We start from the raw sequence: 9,939 nt of genomic DNA on the forward strand, positions 1-9,939 counted from the left end.
AGACACTAGGATTGGTATGAATGAATTGGGCCAGAGTTGAAGTTCTGTCCTGTATAAGTAGAGAAAACGCATTTGCCAATAAGTAAAACCACACCCATTGCAAAATCCAATCTATTGTATTCCAATTGCTACAATACATTCTGCATACCATGGATATTTTAACCCTTAATTATACTTTTAATTTTCCAGAGCAAATGTCCAGTAATCAAAGTTAATGATTGTTGTGTTAAAGGTCAATAACAGAGGCTTAGGCTCAGATTATGAAAAATTTTTATTAATTTGGATTCTACTCCTTTGATTGTCCAAGATAAAGAAATTATTAAAGATGTTTAAAGGTGGCTGTAAATTTTCACATGAAAGCTTATTTAAGTTAATATACCGTCACAGGCTTTCAACATCACAAAAGACAACTTTTTTGGGGTGGGGTATCAAGTGACACGTAGCAAAAAGACGGGTAAGCAAAGTAATGCCTTTAGATTAGTTGTGATCTCATTGGGAGACAGGTTAGTTCTGTACAGCTGGACAGCCTACCACCTTTCCCAGCACACCTTAACAGTCAGAAATGCTTCTATGGCAAAAATCAATTTATTCCCCATATACTTGATAACTCAATATGTTTCAAAATCAAGTAGCTCCAATACAATGTGGAATTTCTCGTTCCATATTAGAATGAAATTCAGTAGTGTAATGAGAAGCTTCAGGTAAAAACTGCTTCAATATAAGGGTTCAAATACATAAACTCGAAAACCACCCATTTCCAACCTTTCCCTCCGCCAAATTAAATAATTTAATCCAGTTGACATACCAACGCCCCAAATTCGCTAGTACCCCACTCTCCGCATTATCTCCTAAACCATACAATCGCAAGCCAAAAAAAGCCTGATCGAACCAATATTATCACCCAAAATCTTTGCCTTTTAATATTGTCCCCCTATATTTTTTCATTGTTTTAAAACCAAAAGCATACGTACAAGGACTACAGCCGTAAATAATTGATCAGCATTGTATTTCGTCTGTAAACTCCATCTGATCCGAGCTTCTTTACTCCTGCAGAGGCGTAGCTTCCATTTTTAATCAACTCCACTGAATCCTTTGCCGCTCTTTTAACACCCTCCATCCACGAACTCAGTCGTTTTAGACAGTCCACCGCATTTTCAAAAACATTTTATAAATGTTAGTTTAGAAAATACACACATACAAACCTTAGGATATTTATTTGGAATTCTTCCTCTGTTAACGTTTTCCAGGCACCTCGAAGAAATTCTTTGCACCATAGATAAGCTTTATGCTTAGTCTGCTGGTCGGGTACGTCCTGCTTTCCCGCTTTGTAGTCAGTGGTTTCTTCGTGCTGAGCACGGAGGCCATTCTGTGCGATCAGGAGCCCCATCCCTGTGTCCACTGCGCTAGAGAATTTCGTTTTCATTTATACCAGTAAAGGTAGGGCAAAATGAAATTACAATTACAACGGGAAGGGGGAATCTAATGGAAACAAATTCCCCTCGCCTTTACTCCAGCAACGTCAAGAAACTCAAGGCCGGAAGACAAAAAGAGGTAAAATTACTTCAGTAACCCACACTTTACGGAGGGGGCTATCAGGCTTGAAAACAGAACAAAAAAATGTTTTTAAATAGTTTAAAATATTTTCTTTTTTAACCGGAAACGTCAGCAGAGGAAGACACCGGCAGCTCTAGAAAGAATGAGCGACTCTATTCACTATTAACTGAGAAATGAGCTCGACAATATCCGTCCTCCCCGACCACACAGCTCCAAATGCGCAATTCAAGAAGATGCGAAAACATAAAACTCCGGCGCGATGCGTTTTGGAGCAACAGTAATAGAGAATGTGATTGGAAACTCAGTCGGTCCCTCCCCTGCACCAGCCAATCGATGGAGACGTCCTCGCTGGAACAGATTGCGTGCACTGCATGCAGGCATTGCTTTTGTTATGCAAGCTGATTTTTTGTGTTCGATTCTTCTGTTAAAAACGTTTTATTAAAAGAGCATTTTCATGACGCACCTGCTTCAGTGTCCTTACCCTCCCAAAGAGCTAAAAAAAAACTCGTATTTTATCCTGAGGGGATTTCCAGATTTTAAAACGCTACAATTCGAAACCAGAAATTTAAAAAAAACCGTGATTACGCATTCTCGAAGAGAAAAAGCGGAATAGAAAATCTATTGGTACTGTACAGTAACAGGCCCCTTGGCCCACATTGTTGTGCCAAACTAATTAAATTAGTAATCAAATGGCTAACTAATCTCTCCTGCATACACAATATCCATATCCTTTCATTTCCCCCACATTCGTATGTCTATCTAAATATCCGTTAAAAGTCCCTAATATTCCTGTCTCTGCCACCACCCCATGCATTCCAGACCACGTGTAAATAAATTGTTCCTCATATCTTTGAAATTACTGTCGCTCAACCCAATACCTCTAGTATTAGATATTACAACTCCTGGAAAAATATTTTGTCTGACAAGTGTAACTATGCCTCTTATAATCTTATAAACCTCTATCAGATGTCCCCTGAGTCTCCAGAGAAAATAATCCAAGTTTGTCCAAATTTGCCCTCTAATATAGGTGATACCCTGGTAAACCCCTTCTGTACCCTCTCCAATTACTCAATATCCTTCCTATAATGGGGTAACCAGAACTGCATGCAATACTCCAAATGCAGCCTTATTAGAATTTTATAAAGCTGCAAACATAACTTTCTGACTTCTGAGCTAAGTGCCTCAACTAGTAAAAGCAAGCAAGCCGTAAGCCTTCTTAATCACCAGTGTAGCCACTTTCAGGGACCTATGAACTTGGACCCCAAGATCCCTCCGCTCATCAACACTGTGCAATATTTTGCCCTTAACAGTGTACTGTTGCTTCGCATTTGACCTACCAAAGTGATACACATCACATTTGGCCAGGATAAACTCCACCTCTCCGCCCAAATCTGAAACTAATTTATATCTCGTATTATTTGCCAGTCATCTACACTATCCAACCACCACCAATCGTGTGCAATCTTACTAACCCACTCATTTACATTTTCATCCATTTATACACATCACAAACAGCAAAGGTCATAGTTCAGACCCCTGCAGAACACCACTAATCACAGACCTTCAGCTAGAATAAGTCCCTTTGACCACTGCAGTCTGTCTTCAGTAGGCAAGCTAGGTCTGAATCCAAACGGCCAATTCACCATGGAATCCCTTTTTAAATCTTTTTATTGAATTAGTACACAAAAGGTAAACCATGTAGACACTAATACACTGTTGCAATATAAATTTACAAGAGATATTAATACACAAAAAAAAGTTAGTACAAACAGTGCAGTTTAGATATAAAATGACAAGGTAATATAATAGTATACTAATTTTCCATACATATAAATAAAGAGAAGAAAAACCCCCCAAAAAAAACCCAAAAAAATCCACGGTGCAACTAATCTAAAAAGCAAAGCAAAGCAATGGGCTAACTAGGTATCAAGTAGACTTAAACAACTTAAAACAATCACGTCCTCAAACCCGACCTCCATTAAAAACAGTTAAAAAGCAAGAAGGGAATGTAAATCTGGGCAAAGAGAAACAAAAATTACATTAAATGAAAATATTTTGGATTACCTAAAATTTCCAGGAATCTTTCCCCTTCAGCCCATAGAATGATTGCATTTCTTACTTTAATGGCGAAAAGATGTATTTTACAACATTGGAAGGAGATTAATGCCCCAACTACGTTCTTTTGGTTTTCTCAGACGATACTATGTTTAAATTTGGAGAAAATCAGAAGTAATCTTTATGATACTTCTGTTAAATTTGAACAGACCTGGAGATCTTTTATTCACCATGGAATCCCATGCACCTTAATCTTCTGGTTGTGCCTCCCTTGTTAAACACTAAAATCCATGTATACAACATCCACAGAACTGCCTTCATCAATCACCCCCATCACTGTTGTGTATTTAATATTACAGTTGTATTTGAGTAATATTGTAAATATGTTTGATTAAGCATTCTGGTTCATTTAAATAATTCCTTATGGATTATATGTAAAAAATAAGTGAATTGCATATCTCATGACACTACCACAAGATACGCACACCTTGCTTAAAGTAAAACTGAGTCAGACTCAAATTTTGGACTCCCATCCTTTTCTTCAAAGTAATTTTATGTTTTGGAGTCAAGAAATATAACAGTCACCTCGCCAAAAAATTCGATCAAGTTTATAAGAAACAACTTGGCCTGCACAAAGCTATGATGGCACTCCATAATTAGGCCATGGTTTTCCAAATGTTCATAAATCCTATCCCTCAGTTTTTTCTCCAGTAACTTCCAACCACTGACACGAGACTCACTGGACTATAGTTTCCAGAATTATCCCGCTGGAAAATGATGGTGCAGAGGTAGTAATGAGGGACAAGGAATTGGTGAATGAACTGAATAAGTATTTTTCACCAATCTTCACTGTGGAAGGCAATAACAGTATGCCAGAGGTTGGAGAGTGTCAGGGGACAGAACTGTATGATGTGCCTATTTCTACTGAGTAGGTTCTGAAAAGTCTGAAGGTAGATATGTTGCCTGGATGAGATGGTATACACCTCAGGGTTCTGAAAGAGGTGGCTGAAGAGATTGTGGAGCTATTAGTAATGATCATTCAAGAATCAATTGATTCTGGCATGGTTCTGGAGGACTGGAAAATTGCAAAAGTTACTCCACTCTTCAAGAAGGGAGAGAGGCAGAAGAAAAGAAATCGTACGCCAGTTAGTCTGACCTCAGTGGTCGGGAAGATGTTGGAACCAATTGTTAGGGATGTAGTTTTGGGGTACTTGGAGGCACATGATAAAATAGGCTGGAGTCACCATGGTTTCCTTAAGGGAAAATCTCACCTGACAAATCTGTTGGAATTCTTTGAATAAATAACAAGCGGGATAGACAAAGGAGAATCAGTTCATGTTGTGTACTTAGATTTTTAGAAGGCCTTTGACAAGGTCTCACACATGAGGCTGCTTAACAAGTTAAGAGACCATGGTGTTATAGGAGAGATACCAACATGGATAGAGCATTAGCTGATTAGCAAGAGGCAAAGAGTGGGAATATAGGAACCTTTTTCTGGTTGGCTTCCAGTGACAAGTGATGTCCCACAAGGGTCCGTGTTGAGACTCTTTCTTTTTACATTATATGTCAATGATTTGAATGATGGAATTGATGGCTTTGTTGCCAAGTTTGTGGATGATACAAAGGCAGGTAGTTTCGAGGAAGTAAAGAGTCTACAGAAGGACTTAGACAGATTAGGAGAACAGGCAGGTAGTGGCAGATAGAATACAGTGTTGGGAAGTGTATGGTCATGCATTTTGGTAGAAGAAATAAAAGTGTAGACTATTTTCTAAATCGAGAGAAAGTTCAAAAATCTGAGGTGCAAAGGAACTTGTGAGTCTTTGTGCAGGATTCCCCAAAGGTTAATTTGCCAGATGAGTCGGTGGTGAGGAAGGCAAATGCAACGTTAGCATTAATTTCAAGAGCACTAGAATATAAAAGCAAGGATGTAATGTAAAGGCTTTATAAAGCATGGGTGAGACCTAATTTGGAGTATTGTGAGCAGTTTTGTGAGCCCCTTATCTAAGAAAGGATGTGCTGACATTAGGTTCAAAGGAAGTTCATGAAAATGATTCCAGGATTGAAAGGCTTGTCATATGAAGAGCATTTGATGGCTCTGGACGTCTACTCATTGGAATTCAGAAGAATGAGGGGTGACCTCTTTGAAACCTGTGGAATGTTGAAAGGCCTCGATAGAGTGGTATGGAGAGGATGTTTCCTGTGCTGGAGGAATGTAAGACCAGAAGACACAGCCTCAGAGTAGAGTGGTGTCCTTTTATACTGGAAAAGAGAAGAAAATTCTTCAGCCAGAGGGTGGTGAATCTGTGGAATTCGTTGCCACAAGCACCTGTGGAGGCCAAGTCATTGGGTATATTTAAGGCAAAGGTTGATAGATTCTTGATTAGTCAGGGCGTGACAGAACATGGGGAGAAGGCAGGAGACTGAGGTTGAGAGGGAAAATGCTTCAGCCATGGTGAAATGGCGGGGCTGACTCAACGGGACAAATGGCCTAATTCTGCTCCTATATATTACAGATAACAACCTATGTGGAAATAAAAAGTCAAAAACTGTTCAAATACAAAAAGAAAGCGAAAAAAGAAATAACCAAACTAAATAAATAAGCAATAAATAGAAAGAACATGAGATGAAGAGTCCTTTTCCAGTTTAGTAGGTACAGCTCAATGATGGGTGAGTGAAGTTATCCCCTCTAGTTCAAGAGCCTGATGGTTGAGGGGTAATAACTGTTCCTGTACTTGGTGGTGCAGATCCTCAGGGTTCTTCCTTATGGCAGCAGCAAGAAGAGAGTATGTCCTGGACAGTGGGGGTCCTTGACGATAGATGCTGCTTTCCTGCGTCAATGCTCCTTATAGATGTGCTCAACGATGGGGAGGGCTTTACCCATGAAGGACTGGGCCCTGTCCACTACTTAAAACTTAAGGTATTTTAAGCTATCTTAAAAGTCAAGGAGTTGTGGTGATTGTTCCCTTACTGTTGACCCACTGAGAGGTCAGTACCCTGGTAAGGCTTATCCCCAACACTGTGTAATGTACAGCCCCTCCTCTTGTTGTACTATCTACATAATGATTTAAGAAACTCTCCTGGATGCAGCCAACAAATTCTGCCCCATCTAAACCTCCTGCATTCAGAAAGTCCTAGTTTATATTAGGGAAGTTGAAGTTCCCCATAAAAATGACCATATTGTTTTTACATCTTTCCTTAATCTGCCTGCATATCTGTTTCTCAATGTCCCGGTGGCTATTGGGGGATCTGAAGTACATTCCCATCAGAGTGATTGCCTCCCTCCTATTTTCAAGTTCTACCCATATAGACCCTGAACAATCCCTCAGTTAAAAGAACTGCAGGTGCTAGAAATTTGAAATAAAAGCAGAAAAAACTGAAAACACCCAAACGATTAGGCAGCACTTTGGAAAAAGAAATAGAGTTGACATTTTATGTCAAAGATTCTTCAGCAGAAGTGGGAAAGAGGAGGACTCAACCAGAAACATATACTATTTCTATCCCTCAATACTGCCCGACTTGGAGCAGCTTGAAGAGAAAGCAATTCAGTTTTATATTATAGGAAAGGCTTTGAAAAGATACAAAAAAACTTCTCTGATAGAATGAGGCCAGGGTGATCACAATTCTATCTCCTTTACCATAGCATTGGAGAGAGGTAGGAATAGGCAAGTTAGGAAAGTGTTTAATTGGAGTAAGGGGAAATAGGAAGCTATCAGGCAGGAACTTGGAATCATAAATTGGGAACAGATGTTCTCAGAGAAATGTACAGCAGTAATGTGTCAAATGTTCAGGGGATATTTGCATGGTGTTCTGCATAGGTACATTCCAATGAGACAGGGAAAGGATGGTAGGGTACAGGAACCGTGGTGGACAAAGGCTGCTGAAAATCTAGTCAAGAAGAAAAGAAAAGCTACAAAAGGTTCTAAAAACAAAGTAATGATAGAGATCTAGAAAATTATAAGGCTAACAGGAAGGAGCTTAAGAATGAAATTGGGAGAGCCAAAAGGGGCCATGAGAAGGCCTTGGTGAGCAGGATTAAGGAAAACCCCAAGGCATTCTGCAAGTATGCGAAGAACAAGAGGATAGAACGTGATAGAATAGGACCAATCAAGTGTGACAGTGGAAAAGTGTGTATGGAACTGGAGGAGATAGCGGAGGTACTTAATGAGTACATTGCTTCAGTATTCACTACAGAAAAGGATCTCGGCGATTGTAGGAATGACTTAAAGTGGACTGAAAAGCTTGAACATATAGACATTAAGAAAGAGTGTGTGCTGGAGCTTTTGGAAAGCATCAAGTTGGATAAGACACCAGGACCGGATGAGATATACCCCAGGCTACTGAGGTAGGCGAGGGAGGAGATTGCTGAACTTCTGGCAATGATCTTTGCATCATCAATGGGGATGGGAGAGATTCTGGAGGATTGGAGGGTTGCAGATGTTATTCCCTTATTCAAGGAAGGGAGTAGAAATAGCCCAGGAAATTATAAACCAGTGAGTCTTACTTCAGTGTTTGGTAAATTGATGGAGAAGATCCTGAGAGACAGGATTTATGAACATTTGGAGAGGTATAATATAATTAGGAACAGTCAGCATGGCTTTGTCAAGGGCAGGTCATGCCTTACAAGCCTGATTGAATTTTTTGAGGATGTGATTAAACACATTGATGAAGGTAGAGCAGTAGATGTAGTGTATTTGGATTTCAGCAAGGCATTTAATAAGGTACCCCATGCAAGGCTTATTGAGAAAGTAAGGAGGCATTGGGACCTAACGGGTCATTGCTTTGTGGATCCAGAATTGGTGCCCACAGAAGGCAAAGAGTGGTTGTAGACAGGTCATATTCGACGGAGTTTGGTGACCAGTGGTGTGCTTCAGGGATCTGTACTGGGACCCCTTCTCTTCATGATTTTTATAAATGACCTGGATGAGGAAGTGGAGGGATGGGTTAGTAAATTTGCTGATGACACAAAGGTTGGGAGTGCTGTGGAAAGTGTAGAGGCCTGTCAGAGGTTACAGAGGGACATCAATAGGTTGCAAAACTAGCCTGAGAAGTGGCAGATGGAGCACAACCCAAATAAGTGTGAAGTGGTTCATTTTGGTAGGTCAAATATGATAGCAGAATATAGTATTAATGGTAAGACTCTTGGCAGTGTGGAGGATCACAGGGATTTCGGGGTCTGAGTCCATAGGACACTCAAAGCTGCTGCACAGGTTGACTGTGTGATTAAGAAGGCATACTGTGCAGCTGTCTTCATCAACCATGGGATTGAGAGTTCAAGAGCCAAGAGGTAATGTTACAGCTGTATAGGACCCTGGTCAGACCCACTCGGAGTACTGTGCTCTGTTCTGGTCACCTCACTACAGGAAGGATGTGGAAATTATAGAAAGGGTGCAGAGGAGATTTACAAGGATCTTCCCTGGATTGGGGAGCATGCCTTATGAGAATAGGTTGAGTGAACTTGGCCTTTTCTCCTTGGAGCAACGGAGAATAAGAGATGTCCTGATAGAGGTGTATAAGATGATGTATAAGATGTTTTCCTGTAGCATATAAATCCTTAGATAAAAAAAGTTAAAAGCTTATGTCAAAAAGCCAAAGAAGAATGGTTAAACCAGGAATGTGGGCAAATAGAAAGAATCCCTATTACTGATCCAAAAAGATTACATCAACAAATCAAGAATATCACTGGTAAAAAGCTCCTCTGTTCTTCAGGTTGGATGTTTGAGAGCAAAGGACGGTACCATTATCATGGAAAAAGATGAGATTATGAACAGATGGACTGAGTATATTCAGGAATTGTTTGAAGACGATCGAGGCGAAAAACCAGAAATTAAGAAAAACATTGAAGGTCCAAGTATTTTAAAATCTGAAGTTTGAAATGCAATAATGCCGGAAGTGTAGTGCATGTCGGCACAAATGAAGTCGGGAAGAAGAGGAAAGAGGCTCTGCAGCGTGACTTCAGAGAACTCGGAAGAGACCTCCAGGGTGGTTATCTCCGGTTTGCTTCCAGTTCCTCATGCTGGTGAGGTCAGGAACAGGGAGATAGGGGATCTGAATGTGTGGCTGAGGAGCTGGTACGGGAAGCAGGGATTTAGATTCTTAGACCACTGGCATTTGTTTTGGGACAAGGATGAATTATACAAAAGGGACGGGTTGCACCTTAACAGGCAGGGGACCAGCATTCTGGCAGGCAGGTTTGCCACTGCTACACTGGTGTGTTTAAACTAAATAGTGGGGGGAAGGAGAGGAAATATAAGGATGGAGTTAAAGGGAAAGAGAGAATAAGGAAAGTTAAGAAAGACAACAGAATTAACGGGGCAGAAAGCTCAGGAAGGG

General features: G+C 40.3%; 1 protein-coding gene across 2 annotated transcripts in view; it reads right to left on the minus strand.

Moving 5' to 3' along the window:
- The window catches only part of chka (choline kinase alpha), a 58,377-nt gene extending 56,599 nt beyond the window's left edge, over positions 1-1,778 (minus strand). The window contains exon 1 of one of the 2 annotated variants that reach the window (XM_063061828.1): positions 1,203-1,778. In XM_063061828.1, the coding sequence (XP_062917898.1) occupies positions 1,203-1,423 (221 nt within the window). In that variant the 5' untranslated portion in view covers positions 1,424-1,778. The remainder of the gene's footprint in view (positions 1-1,202) is intronic. The other variant, XM_063061827.1, reaches the window with a different exon arrangement.
- Positions 1,779-9,939: the final 8,161 nt, after the last annotated feature.

Source organism: Mobula hypostoma, chromosome 11 (genome assembly GCF_963921235.1).
Source record: "Mobula hypostoma chromosome 11, sMobHyp1.1, whole genome shotgun sequence".
NCBI lineage: Eukaryota > Metazoa > Chordata > Chondrichthyes > Myliobatiformes > Myliobatidae > Mobula > Mobula hypostoma.